Consider the following 14,447-nt stretch of genomic DNA (forward strand, 5'->3'; position numbering starts at 1 on the left):
AGAGAAAGTTCACTAACCTGATTCCTGGAAACTGTCCATTAGAGTTTAGAGAGAGGTAATCAAATTCAAATATGCAAGATCCTGATTGGGTTTGACATGGTTGACCAGAAAGAATACCTCCTCTGTGGGAGGGACTAGAACAAGGCAACAGAGTTTATAAATAATGGGCTGCCTGCTTAAGACAGAGATTAGGAGATTTTGTTTTCTTTCAGTAGGTGGTGAGTCTTCAGAACTCTCTTCCCCGGAAAACAATGGAAACAGGGTAATTTAGATATTTTAAGGCAGAGGTAAATGGATTCTTGACTAACAGGACTATAAATGTTCTCATGGATAGGATGGAATGTGAAATTGAGATGTCAATCATTTGGGTGAGTAGACTTGAGGAACTGACTAGCTTACTCCTTCAAATTTGTATCTTTCTCCTTCTTTCTTTCTCCTTTCTTCTCTCACTCTTTCTTTTTCTACCTCTTTCCTCTTCTTGTTCTCTTTTGAATGTCTCCAATTATCTATAAATTACATTCATGCAATTTTGCCATGCTCCCTATCTTCTTTTTTATTCAACATTTCTTTCTTTATGTATATCCTTGCCCTTTCTATTTGTGTCTTATGCTTTTTTTTCCAATGAGATGCATTTAATCATCTAATCGTCCACTGACCACAGAAACTACTACTACTCCTTCAATAGAGAGCTGGAGCATAATGTCTAAATATGGTTATTCTATTTGGGTAGTATAGGCCTCTCTTCCTCCACACGTGGCGGCACGGTGGTACAAGTGGCGGCACGGTGGTATGAGTGGCAGCATGGTGGTACAGTGGTTAGCACTGCTGCCTCACAGCGCCAGAGACCCGGGTTCAATTCCTGCCTCCGGTGACTGACTGTGTGGAGTTTGCACATTCTCCCCGTGTCTGTGTGGGTGTGCTCTGGTTTCCTCCCACAGTCCAAAAATGTGCAGGTTAGTGTTAGGTGTAGGGAAATGGGTCTGGGTGGGTTGTGCTTTGGCGGGTCGGTGTGGGCTTGTTGGGCCAAAGGACCTGTTTCCACATGAAGTTAGTGGGCGGCACGGTGGCACAGTGGTTAGCACTGCTGCCTCATAGCGCCAGAGACCCGGGTTCATTTCCCGCCTCAGGCGACAGACTGTGTGGAGTTTGCACATTCTCCCCGTGTCTGCGTGGGTTTCCTCCGGGTGCTCTGGTTTCCTCCCATAGTCCAAAGATGTGCAGTTCAGGTGAACTGGCCATGCTAAATTGCCCATAATGTTAGGTAAGGGGTAAATGTAGGGGTATGGGTGGGTTGCGCTTCGGCGGGTTGGTGTGGACTTGTTGGGCCGAAGGGCCTGTTTCCACACTGTAATCTAATCTAAAAGCGATCTAAGATGTGAGCCAGATGATGGAGCAATGGTTATACATTATTCGAACTGCCACAGAAGCATTTGAAATGAACAGCCCAATATTTTCATCTGGGGGCATGGGAAAACTGTAGTTGGTCGGAGTAGATTAGTATCTTTTCAAAAAATGTAAATTGAGTTTGCAGACCTTATTTCAGTAGGTGCAATTTATAATCTAAAGACCCCACACAGGCTGAGCTATATCAATCCAGCCTGCCAAGATACATGCAATTTAAAACTTTTAGAACTTTTACTTGTTAGAATCTTCTGCCTCAATGTTGAGTGTGGAGGTTTAGAAAGGCTCAACCTTGGCACTGTTGCCTCTTTGACAGATAATTTGCTCATTAAAACGCCAAGATCTGTTCAGTACCAGCAATATGAGGTCAATATAAATTAACTGAAGTGTAGAATTGAGCTTTAAATGTGCCTTTCAAATTATCTTGTACATTAGAGTAAAGAGTTGATCAATCATATGTTAAATTAAACTTGTAGTGTGACACAATTTCAGCAGATGGTGCTCACTGATCATCTACCTGCTCAGTCAGTTGGAATTGGCAGTTCCAGCCTTGCAGCATGCATTGCATGAGCTGTTATTTTCACTATAAATAAGCTAACATACATTCTATTTGTAAGAATATGTATACCTTATAACTGAGCTGTCTTCTCTACAGTCATACAATGATTTATACTACCTGTTTATTTTTAGTTATTGTTAAATATGTTTATATTTCAAGGTAAACCGGAAGATGGCTGAATCATCATCGAAGAATGCTGTTCCTCTGACAGGGACTGATCATCCTCTGTACAAGTATGTTTTTTTTCCTCAATGGATAATCGTGTTAGTAAAATGCTTTGACAATAAACCCACATCAATGATAAAGGCTACAATAGTACAAAAAGCAGAATTAATTTCTTTGTATCTTTATGACTGTGACAATTATTTTAGTTATATTGATCAAATTAAGCAATATTAAGGAAGCTCAAGTCAATGAACACTCATTGCCAGCATTCTTTGAAGTTGCAAATTGTGTCTAATTTGTTAAATCTTACACACTTGACACCAATAATTGTGATCAGATTTCCACAATTATTACCTGGTTACATATGAAAGGCTTTGGCCAGATTAGGTAGATTGGCTAAGAATGAAATTTAAGAACTGTGGAGAAACTGAGAAATTTCAGACACATAATTGAAATGGGTAAATAAACAAACAGAAAATAAAATTGAAGCTAATGGAATGTTGGTCTCTGTTTCAAGCCGATTGAAAAAATAAAGAGGTGGAAGTTAGTTTTGTTATAAAGCTCTGATTGGCCTGTATTGTGAGCAGAGGTTTTCAACCGGTGTCCCGTGGCAAGGTGAGAAATGTGCTGTGAAATTCTCAAAGCAGTGCCACATTGCATCGACGTCCAATACCATGCCTGTGCGAAAATGTGGGACTAAGCATGTGCAGAAAATGGAAAATCTATCTGCTTACCCATGTGCAGGCCAAACATGCAGTCTTTGATGACACAACGGTCAAGGATTGTAACTCCATGACAAGAAGAAACTGCGCATGCACAGTAAAGAAGAATGCAATTGTTCAATGACTGTTGAACTAACATGCCTGACTGGACACATTTGCATGGATTTTAGGGTGAATATTTTTGGAATTTTTTATTCAGTTGAACACGGTTAAGCCACCGATCTAAGTTTTAGAATCGCTTTCTAAAAAGAAATGTATAAGTTGTTGTTTATTTGTTGTGTACACTCTATTGCAAACCTCGCTAGTAAGGCTGTAACCATGGTAAATGCAAATAAATGTGACCTTTTATGAGCAATCAATCCAGCTGAAAAAATTGGTCTTCCATGGAATTATTTATCTCATTGAAGTGTGTCGTGATTTTGAAAAAGTTGGGAATCACTGGTTTAGACCACTGCATTCATTCCAGGAAAGATATGTTTGTTTTTGGAGGAAGTATAATCAGCCTGATAACAAGATTAAATTACAAAGCCAGTTTGCACAGATCACGATACAAGCTAAGTACCATGATGCTGGAGATCGGAAATAAAAAATAAGTGCTGGAGAAACTCAGCAGGTAATGAAGCCTCTGAAGAGAGAGAGAGGAAGAGTTAATATTTGGGTTGACCCTTCTGGGTGCCAAGTTTGACTGATGGTATGCATCATACTGATATGAAGATAGACTGGGTCGGTTAGGACTATATTCACTGGCATTTCAAAGAATAAGCAGGGCATCTCATAGAAACTAACAAAATTTCCTCTAGATCGGGGAAACGCAAGATTGATGTTTTCAATGATCAATGAATCCAGAATCAGGGATCTCAGTTTAAGAATATGGAGTACCCATTTCAGTACTGAGATGAGGAGAAATTTCTTCACCCAAAGACTGGTGAGCCTGTGGAATTCTCTGCCACAGAAAGCATTTGATGCCTAATCATTGAATGTTGTAGGCAAGTGATAGATCTGGTTCTTAGAGCTAAAGAGATCAAAAGGCATGGGGAGAAAGTGGGAATAGGATGCAGAGTAGGTTGGTTATCCAAATGGTTTATTCCTGTTCCTATTTTCTATGTTTCTATGTGTTGATAACAAGTCATGAGGAATACTTGTTCTTTGCTTTGCAGTTCTTCTCAGGATGATTGATCACCTGCTCCTAATTGTTTTCTTTTGTTACTGTTACATGGGGCTAGTCTATCTCTTACAAGACGTGTTCCAGAAACCCCACTGCATGCTGCTTTTGATGAGGCTGTAGTTATTACTCATGCTCAGTGATGAGAGAGAATGAATCTTTGAGTATTTGCCCATTCATACAATACAAATTGCTATTGCCCTGCAATTAAAACCATTTTAAGTTGTAGTTGGAGGGTTTGCTGTGCTGTGATATTGCCAATGACCATAGTAAAGCGATACAAGTTTATTTCAATGCTTTGTATACAGGCTCTATCAAATGGAGTAACTTGAGAGGAAATTTTTTGTAGCATCTATGCTTTTCTACATTCAGAAATTATGGTTAATTTTACCTTGGCAGATACTCTGAAACAGGAAAAATTATTTATCATCTGCTATGTCCACTGAACTTAATCTGAAATTTACTATTTGTTCCATCATCTTTCACATTATTCAGGTGGCTGTTGTGCAGGGAGTTCTCTATAATGCTAAATGAAACAACTGTATTTTGTTGGAACTAGACAGATTTGTTTGTGGTGTTATTTTTCAGTTCCTGTGATGCACTTCTTATTCAGAAAGTTAACCCTGATTTTAATTACAGTTGCAGAGCCATAGAACTGGGAGTTTACAATGAATCAATAAAGTTAAACCCAAATGATTCGGTTAGATTGATTTATAACTTGTGCAAAGATATCTTAAAACATCAGTTTTGTGGCTTCAAATTTAGGTACAGAAAGTATACTTTGGGACTTCTTTAAGAAAAGTCATTGTGGACCTGAAAGTTGATGTACCTAAATGAATGAATTTTTTAAAAAAATGAGTTTACAGATCCCTGTGTATGCTGTCTTGCCAAATGATTTACTCCACATGCAGTAAGTCTGGGGTCACTTCTCTGATAGCGAGTTTTAGGATCATTTTATTGGATATTATGGTACTTTCTTTTGTGAAGATAGAGTACATCCATCCTATATTTCATATTGTTTATTGTGAAAATTTAATACAGATCGTCTCTTTGTACTACAGGTGCAAAATCATTTTCCATCATTGGAGCTAATATTTGCGAAAAGGAATATAGATTTATAGATATGAACTTTGCCAATGGGACAGTGCTTTCAATCTTATTCTATAGATGACGAGAAAAATTATTTGTTTATAATTAAAAGTAGCGGTGCATTACATTTGGCCATAGTAGAATGAACAAGTGTCCCACTTTTCTCAATGATTTAAATAAACAATGCAAGCATGCTAATTAGCTGAAATCTAGGTCAGCAAATATCTCCCAGTTAATTAACTATTTGAAAGACTGCAATTTCAATAAATTACCCGCCATGTTTATTCTGTCAAAGCTATTCCAGCTGTCAATTTATAATTTGACATAGTAGCATTTTTAAGATGATAAACCTAAAAAATATGATTTAAAGTCATGGAAGTTGATGTTTTTCTCTATCTTAATAAACAATTCCTCATTCCTGTATAATTTGTATGTCAAGATCTTTCAGTGTTTTCACGTGTTGACAGTCATTTTGTTCTACTTAACTGCAATTTGATTTTTTTCCCTCTGGCCTTTGTTTTACCCCTGTTTTTTGTTACTTTATACTTGAGCCAAAAAAAAACTAGTGAATTCTTCAAAAATGGTCCATGCATGTGCAAATTTGACGTTTTTTATTTTCTTCTAGCTTTCTGATCTTCGGTTAGGATCATTCTCTATTTCATAAATGTTTTTCATTTCTCCTCCACTTTTGCTCCACCTCCACCCCACTACTCCCACCAACTCCCAATTCGCCAGTTAAAATTTATTCTAACTTTCACAAACCCCCATTCTTTCAGTAGCTGAGTATGCTCTTATTTTAAAATATTCGAGGTATGTGGTGTTCAACAGTCCAGTTTTCAAGGCTGTATTTTGCAGCAAAAATTTTTGACATCACTGTATATCCAAATTAAGCTCCTCTGATAACTTAATGTGCAAAAAGACTACTTTATGTACTATAGAGCAGAAGATACCATTTCTGTGCATGGTACTCATGTGGGGTAGTAACTGCGGTGTTACATTAAGCCTCTGTATTCTTAGCTTGTTTATGGAAAGTAATATCACAAAAGAATCTTGATCCTCATTATTACCATGAAATTCTGTTTGAGTGCGCGTGCATACGAAGTGTTGGGCTGGGATGTCCACAGTAGACCACAGGTCCGCTCTCGCAGATGGGCTTGGGCTTGGTATCTTGTACTAGGTGCTCATATCTTGGAAATTATACCTCACCTCCGAGGAAAGAAAGTTTGCGAGAAAAACATGAACTGTTTCTTTTATGTTGTGTGTTATTGGAGCACATCATATTGTTCACAAAATCCTTTTATTCAGTTATTAACTGGAAGTAATAAAACATCAATGAAAGCGGACCAGATATGTTATAGATGAGTATAAGGGGTGCCAGGATAGTGTAGCCAGATTGCGTTTCTGCCAGACTCTTCAGTGAAGTACCTCTGAATTCCTCTTGGCATGATACCAACCCCTGAAGGGGTGATTATCTTGCCATGCTGGTATGAGCTTGAAGTAGTAATTCAGCAGGATTTATAGTGCCAGTCTAGTGCTGGATCATTGTAAATGCCAAATTTAAATTGGACACAAACTTGGCAGTACAGACTGGTTATAAAACATTCGACTTCTGTGTTGAGGAATTAGTTCCAAATGCAATATTCTCCCATGAAACTAATACTTAGTTCTGAAATATTATAAGTTATCACTGCAATAAATGTCATTGCATCAAATCTTTACTTGTAGATGTATAACAGTTTTTTTGGTATTCATACCTGCACAAAGAAATAAAGCCATTTATTCGAAATGTAGCTCTTATCACCACCTGGTGGCCTGCCTCCCAACCAGATGATCACAGGTTCAGGAAATGTGAAAAATTGGCAGTTTTCTACTTTGCTATAAGCGCACCTTCTGTCAGCTGATCATGTAACAGAATAGATTGTGGTCACGGCCAAGTCTGAGACCTAGACGTCCCTCCTTCCTACTGAAGAAGGCTGTGTAATGGCAAGTGATTTATGTAGGAATATTAACATTAAACCGCTTTTCTGACATACCAATACTTGTATTACAGAGAGAGGTTGGACTTTGCTTTTCAGGAGATTTGTCAAGAATTTAAACAACTATCTGCCTTAACAAAGAAACAAACGGAACTTCTGAGTAAATATAACTACAGCAAAGAAGCGATAAGTGAGTACTATGCACATTTTCTTTGCATCGTACTTCAATCGTTTGGGGAAGCCAATGAAATCGTTAATATTGCAAAGATAATTACCTGATTTTTCCCCCACTTATTAGAATGTTGTATCTCTCATTGGAAATCTCCATTATTTGAACCCTTGTTTTCTTGTTTTGTTTCAAATATGGTGAAAATACAACTACAGTCTTTACATAAAAAGAAGCTAATGGACAAACACTTAATTACAGAAGAAATATCTGAAGACTTTTTGAACATTGTTTGAAAAAAGCAATATGGAAGACTGGTCATTAATTTAATCATGCTGTCCAATTTGTAATTCATATAAGCCGATAGAAATGCTTACAACTTCTGTCAATAATACCTTAAAACTCTTGAGAACGAGTTTCCAATAAATTTACAATATTGAAACGAGAGTCTGGTGGGGTGGGGAGGAAATTAAAATCAAAATTTAATTTTTCATGATTTCAAAATGCTACTTTAAATTTACCAGCTGTGCTAGACTTGAGTTCTTTCTCCAACTAAGTATTTGTTCTCCTTTTTCTAATTTCATAATATCAAAAATGCAAGGTCTATGTTGACACGAATGATATAATGACTACAGAAACTGATAAAATTGAAGGTTTAATAAGGGAGTGGGACTAATGGACTGAATTGCTAACTTTAGCTTAAAGAATACAAATGTTTAGTGACATTAAAAAACAAGATAAATAATTTCAGGTTTTTATCCCATAAATCTTGATTTGACTCAATACAACAAGTATACTGATTTCACAACTTTGGTATATGTAACTTTTTTGTAAAGATCAATTTGTTGCTTTTGAGCTGGAGCATGGTATGAACATTCCTTCACTTCTAGTAGCTTCAGTAAAGCTATGAAACAAATATAATATTTGCCTTGTTTTGTGCACTTAGGTGTTCCCAGTCACATTCAACCCCAGCTTGTGGGAAAGCAATTGCTAGTTAGGTAAATTATATGAGTGCAACTTTTATGCAGCCATTGGAAGCACAAACTCTCGGTCATTGCCCCCATCCCAATTTTCTCTTTCTGTGAAGAAGCACTGAACCACTCTTTGTTATTTTGAAGTACAGTGCGTTGGGTTACCAGTGGTAAAATGTCAATATTTCTAGGCTTTTGTAAACAAAAGGATTGCTTGAAATAACCGCACAGTGAAAATGGTTAAAGGCACAGCAGTTTTCATGTGTATTTTAAGATTTAGGGGTGACGTTGATATTTCTTGTAATAATTTTACAGCTAGTGATTAATGGCTACTTGCATTTCAATCCTAGAAAATTAAATACTTTTAAAAATATGATTGGCTCAACTTTGCACTGAAGGTATTTACTACTATCGCCTTCCTTTTCTTCGGCCTTAGGCCATTCGCGTCCATGAAATCTTTGCTCCTGTGATCTTGAGTCTAGGAGATCTTTATTTCTCATTGCCTAGGAAGACACCTTTAACCTCCAGTTATGACCTCCTTATGTTACAGGAAAGAGATCAGATGCTTGATCCTATGCCAATTATTGCAGCTATAATATAAGTTGAAAGCTCTTTATTGTAAATAACGATATTCAAAAAACTTTGTTTTGTTGCCATGACCTAGCTATGTTGATCTCAGAAAAGTAGTGATCAACTGCGATTCTGCCAGATAGATTGTTTTCCGTACCAACTATGGATGCTGGTTTTTGAACTCCAGAACAATTTTAAAACTATGTATTGGTCAAATTTTAAATGCTGTCACAGGTATTGATTAAAAAGTAATGTTTATTCTGTATGCTCCAAAAGAAGTTAATTTTTTAAATTATGTGATTCGGAATATGTTGTATTTTGGATTATTTAACATAATGCAAGTGCTTAATGTATGTCCTTAATGTAACAAAGTATATGTTTTACACTTGCAATATATCATATGTCTGTTAATGTGCTGTAGAGAAGAAGATACAAAGGGCTGCCATAAGTAGGTTGAACATTGCCCTAGTTCAAGAAGTACAAGACGGTGTTGCTTTCCTTACTTTTTTTTGGCTTTCCTATATGGTTTGGAATCAAATTATTGCCTTTTCTTACATTCTTTTAGATATGCCGTTCTCAATGCCTATACAGTGTACTGACGAAGGAGAGCAAGAACATGTAGCAGAACATTTTGTTGGCAAGGACAAAAGTGTATCTAAAAGCTCTGCTGTGTTACAAGAAGGGTATAGAATGCAACAGGAACATCTTCAAGTAGTTGAGTCTCTGTCTGAACTAGATATCAGATTTCCGCCTTCTGATAATGACTATGATTTCCTAAACAGTGCACCAGAAAAAACAAGACCAAAAACTGCTTTTGAAGATCCCATACGTAAAGTTGATGAAGCACTGATGCAAGGTGATATCCAGGACTTGAAAGATAAGAATAGGGAAGAATGCACTTTATTTGAAACGTTTCCTGTGGGACCAACTAATAAGACGAAACCCAACCCTTTTGGTGATGAGCAAGGAAAGATTGCAAACATTAATACTTCTGTAGGTACTGCAGTTGATAACAGCACATTGAGAAGTCCTTCAAGCCCCTCATTTCTTCAACCTTCTAAGTCTTTTCCAAATGCTGAATCTCATCAAATGATTTCAACAGAAGCAACAGTGATCAGAGGTCCGCAACATGTAAGTCAAAACCTACTAAAACCAGCATTGTAAATAATGTATTTCAATTGTATTATTTGTTATTTAGTGACATGCATCCATATTTCTGATGTTTGTGGTCAGAATAGTGCACCTTCTCCATGCCTTGGAATCAATCCATACCCACTTAATAGTATAATGTATAAAATACTTCAGGAATACCCACAATCTCCTACTTATGCAGGACATATCCTATTACAATGGGGAACTGGGTGCATAATGGTTTGGACTTTTACGTCTGGAACTTGTATCTAAATCAAGTCAGACTCTTGGGAGGGAGATCTTCTCTGTCTTTTGACAAGTTTGGGCAACCTAATTTGGTGGTTTTAACTAAACCCAATTTGGCATAATTGTCAATGTTATTCTGATCAACTTATGACTGATATGAAAAATGAGGCAAGGATAGTCTATTGTAGAAGATGCTGCTCTTCCTGCATTTAGCTGACACACGTTGTGGTAACATACAGAAGACTATTTTGCATGTTAATTTATATTAACTCCAGACTCTGAAATAAGGTTGTTTCCTCTGCCTCTACCAATATACAAATACCTTTAAGAAAATAGGTTTATTTGGCAAACAAATTAATTATTTACAGTGATCAAGCAATTTGGATATTAATTGTTTACAATATTTGCATGGGAGGAATATGATCAAATGTCTGATGGCCAATTAGGTTTTTAATACCTGCAAGCAATTTAAATCATAACTTGTTTACTGTTCACACATCTGTCTATGTTTTTGATCATTATATAATCTGAATGATTTAGAACAAAACTTCATTGTCCAATCAAATAAGTCTATTTTGTCCATCTGTACTGGCAGTGCATTTCAAATTAAGATTCCCAGCCTGCAAATAGATTTGATTTAATGAGTTTTTGCAATCCAAAGAAATAACTAAGTTTTGTTTTTGGTTTTCGTATTGACCACTCCAGGGGATAGAGCAAACAAAGTTCTTTCTCAGATACAGCTCGTTAAAATCTGTTAACTTCTAATGAAATGTATTTTCGGAAACAAACTAAAGCAGAAAACGTGTTCTTATTATTAAATCCTAGTTGATGTTTGCTAAGAAAGTTAGACTGCATTTTACACTGTCATTATCTTTTGGAGAAAAGAAAGCTCTGGTAAAATTCCAAATTATACCACATGTTCTTAAGTATCTTGTCCATTGCTTTCCAAGTTGGATTGTGTTTATATCTATATATTTATTTCGGGCGGCATGGTGGCATAGTGGTTAGCACTATTGCCTCACAGCGCCAGAGGCTCGGGTTCAAATTCCACCTCAGGCAACTGTCTGTATGGAGTTTGCACTTCTCCCCGTGTCTGCGTGGATTTCCCCCGGGTGCTCTGGTTTCAACCCACAGTCTAAAGATGTGCAGGCTAGGTGAATTGGCCATGCTAAATTGCCCGTAGTGTTAGGTGAAGGGGTAAATGTAGGGGAATGGGTCAGTGTGGACTTGTTGGGCCGAAGGGCCTGTTTCCACACTGTAAGTAATCTAATCTAATCTTACATAATATAACCCAGACTTCTGCTTTTGGTAGGTTTCTATGATGTATAGTGGACGGTCAGTGAAGTAAACTGAGTTTTCCTTTTCTTACATTCCTCATTTCCAGAGTGAAATGCATTCTTCACTTATCGTGAATGGACTTCGTGTTGATTTCAAAGTTTTTGGATATGTTTGCAGGTCAAAATAAGATGCTTCCAAGATATTCTGAAACTGTAAAGACTGTGAGAGCCAGGAAATCTGATACAGACTATTTCTTGTTTGTTGATTTTTTTGTGTGGAAATGAATTTAAATTAATATACAGTCATTCCTCTGTATCCACAAAGGTTATGTTCCTGAGAACCCCCATGAATGATGAAATTCATGAGTTCAGAGCTCACTTAAAAGCTAGTTAAAAATAGCAGATACGGGTGTTTTGCCCATGGATGTTGAATTTTGTTGATACATGTTTTCTGGCATGGACAGGTGAAATTCGCAACTTGTGGATACTGAGGATTTCCTGTAATTTTTTTTGATACATGCACTATACACTTGGCTCATTAAAGCATAAGAAAGCAGAAATGAAGAACTTCCCATTTGGTCCATTCTTACTTATTTTCTGTCAGGGCTCATTCAGATTATTTTCCTTCTCTAAATTCATACTGTTGATTTAAATGCAGACCTATGAATCAGTTCTCATTTTGCAATAGTTTAACCCTGTCACTACATGCTGCACTAAATACTTCTATTTATAAATTGGAGTTTTAAGCATGGGGGTATATTTATTTAACATTATCTTTTACTCTTTATTCATTTGAAATATTTATGGTGCCTACAGACATTGAGTTGTTGCAATTTTTAACAACTAAGAACATATTCTCCATTTCGTTTTTCAGTGAAGATCGATTGGTATTCTACAGCTTCTGTTCATAATTCTTCACCCAGTATCTAAAAGCACCTTCACTCTTGGAATGTTCTTCTCTGTCTTTCGATTATTTTCTATTTATGCTAATTATAACAGCAGCATTTTGTGCAATGTAACTGTCAGCTCTTGGTCTTGCCACTTATCTAGCAGTTTGCGTTCTCCAGCTTCTTAAGTGGCTTTGCAACTATGGTTCTTTAATTGTTTTCAGTTTTTCATTTGATTTTTGACATACATAAAGACTCTATTCTTAATATATTATGCAATCCAATTTGCTATTTTGTTTTCCCCATTACTTTACATATCTCATTATAAAATATGTTTGACCTTGGATCACTGCCATTTTGTTTCTGTTGGCAAGATACAAATGATTTTGGAAAAGGGTTTAAAATTTATGCCTGATAACGTCAAGTATGTAAAAATCAAGATGTAGTGCGTAATATGTAAGTAAAAGAAAAACATTAGCTCTTAAAATGGAAGAATATATAAGCTTTATAAATGTATTCTGTGATGCTTTCACATCATGTTTGCACTTACCCATCCTACCTACTTCGCTGTCCATTATATTTGCTTCCTGACCCCCTCTACAAAATAACTGGAGTTGTTCTTCATAGCTGTATCCCTCCCAATGTTTCACTTCTCCAACCCCCTACTCCTGCCATCAGTGTAACTTTCCTCTTCCTCTCTCTCTTGTTTACTGCCCAGCAGTGACAGTCAATCACACTTTCCCTGTGGTCCTTACGATTTGTCATGCATTAACCCGTCCTAAATTACACTCGTTTTCCTTGTCATGGCCACAATGAGAAGATCCACAATCCCGTCAGTGAAACCTTCCATGAGTTCCACTTATATGTTGTTTAAGCCCTTGCTGTAGATGAACTTAAAATAATTGAAGGACAGCAAGCATCTCACTTATTTTTAGTTTTCTGCTTGAAGGTAGTTTCAACTCATAGTATTGTGTTTTCCATCACTGGTAAGGCATAGAGTTGGGTCTTGAATCCTCCCCAGCCAGAACAGAAATCAAACTCTCTGCTGTTGGCACCAGTCATATGTACACTTTGTATCCAACTGGCCTCATAGGTGTCAGAGTTTACATGTATGTTGTTGTCCAGGGCTATGAATAGTGTTAGATGCTCTAATTTACTTTCCATCATAAAGCTAGAGGAATTTCTCCCGCCCTTACTGCCTGCCATTGGCATATATTGGAAGGGATTACAGATTGATCAACCTGTTTTGCTCACATTTATGAATGGATTTTCCTTTGCCATCAAAGTCATGGAATGAGACTTGAACCCTAAACCTCTAGCTCAGGCACTATCTAATGTAGCACAAGACCTTATCTTAGTTCACTATAACTGGAATTTCCCAAGGGATCATCTCGCATTGAATGGACTAAGCCTCTGTCCCTTAAAGTGGATCATATAAATAACAATTGCAGTGGAACTACTTCATTAGGAGTTTCTGTTAATAGGCAAAGGTTTGAGAGTTGAAGGCTTTAGAAACCTCTTTCTCCTCCTTATCTTACTAGTCTATCTCTACCGAAAGCACCATGATCGTCTTCTCATCAACGCTCTTTTTTTCCCTGCAACTGCTTTGCACACCTACTGCTCTCATTTTGGCACTCATGCCTTTGCATACGTTTTTCACTGCAACCAACTTCTGAAAAAGCATTGGTCATGTTCTCAGTCTTGTTCCTCAAACCAGGTTTAAGTGCTTTGTGATTTTTGTTTACTCCTGGATGTCCAAAGCACGACTCCCCCAATTTACCCACATCTTTTCATGCTATCTTTGTACTTCCAGGTCACAGGCCTCCAGTCTGAAAAACAACCCTCCACCATCATCCTCTGTCTTCTACCTTTGAGCCAGTTCTGTATCCAAATGGCTAGTTCTCCCTTTATTCCATGAGATCTAACCTTGCTAATCAGTCTCCCATGGGGAACCTTGTCGAACGTCATACTGAAGTCCATATAGATCATGTCTACCGCTCTGTCCTCATCAATCCTCTTTGTTACTTCTTTAAAAAACTCAATCAAGTTTGTGAGACATGATCAGTGCTGGGTCCTCTACTTTTTGTCATTTACATAAATGATTTGGATGCGAGCATAAGAGGTA

The 14,447-nt window shown here is 37.1% G+C and overlaps 1 protein-coding gene across 5 annotated transcripts in view; it reads left to right on the forward strand.

Moving 5' to 3' along the window:
• LOC122551629 (TRAF family member-associated NF-kappa-B activator-like) overlaps positions 1-14,447 on the forward strand; it is a 94,641-nt gene that overhangs the window by 64,721 nt on the left and 15,473 nt on the right. For all 5 annotated transcript variants that reach the window (XM_043693860.1, XM_043693856.1, XM_043693855.1 and 2 more), the window contains 3 exons: positions 2,120-2,193; positions 7,149-7,264; positions 9,347-9,912. In XM_043693860.1, the coding sequence (XP_043549795.1) occupies positions 2,120-2,193; positions 7,149-7,264; positions 9,347-9,912 (756 nt within the window). The remainder of the gene's footprint in view (positions 1-2,119; positions 2,194-7,148; positions 7,265-9,346; positions 9,913-14,447) is intronic.

The sequence above is a fragment of the Chiloscyllium plagiosum genome, chromosome 7, assembly GCF_004010195.1.
Source record: "Chiloscyllium plagiosum isolate BGI_BamShark_2017 chromosome 7, ASM401019v2, whole genome shotgun sequence".
NCBI classification, from domain to species: Eukaryota; Metazoa; Chordata; class Chondrichthyes; order Orectolobiformes; family Hemiscylliidae; genus Chiloscyllium; species Chiloscyllium plagiosum.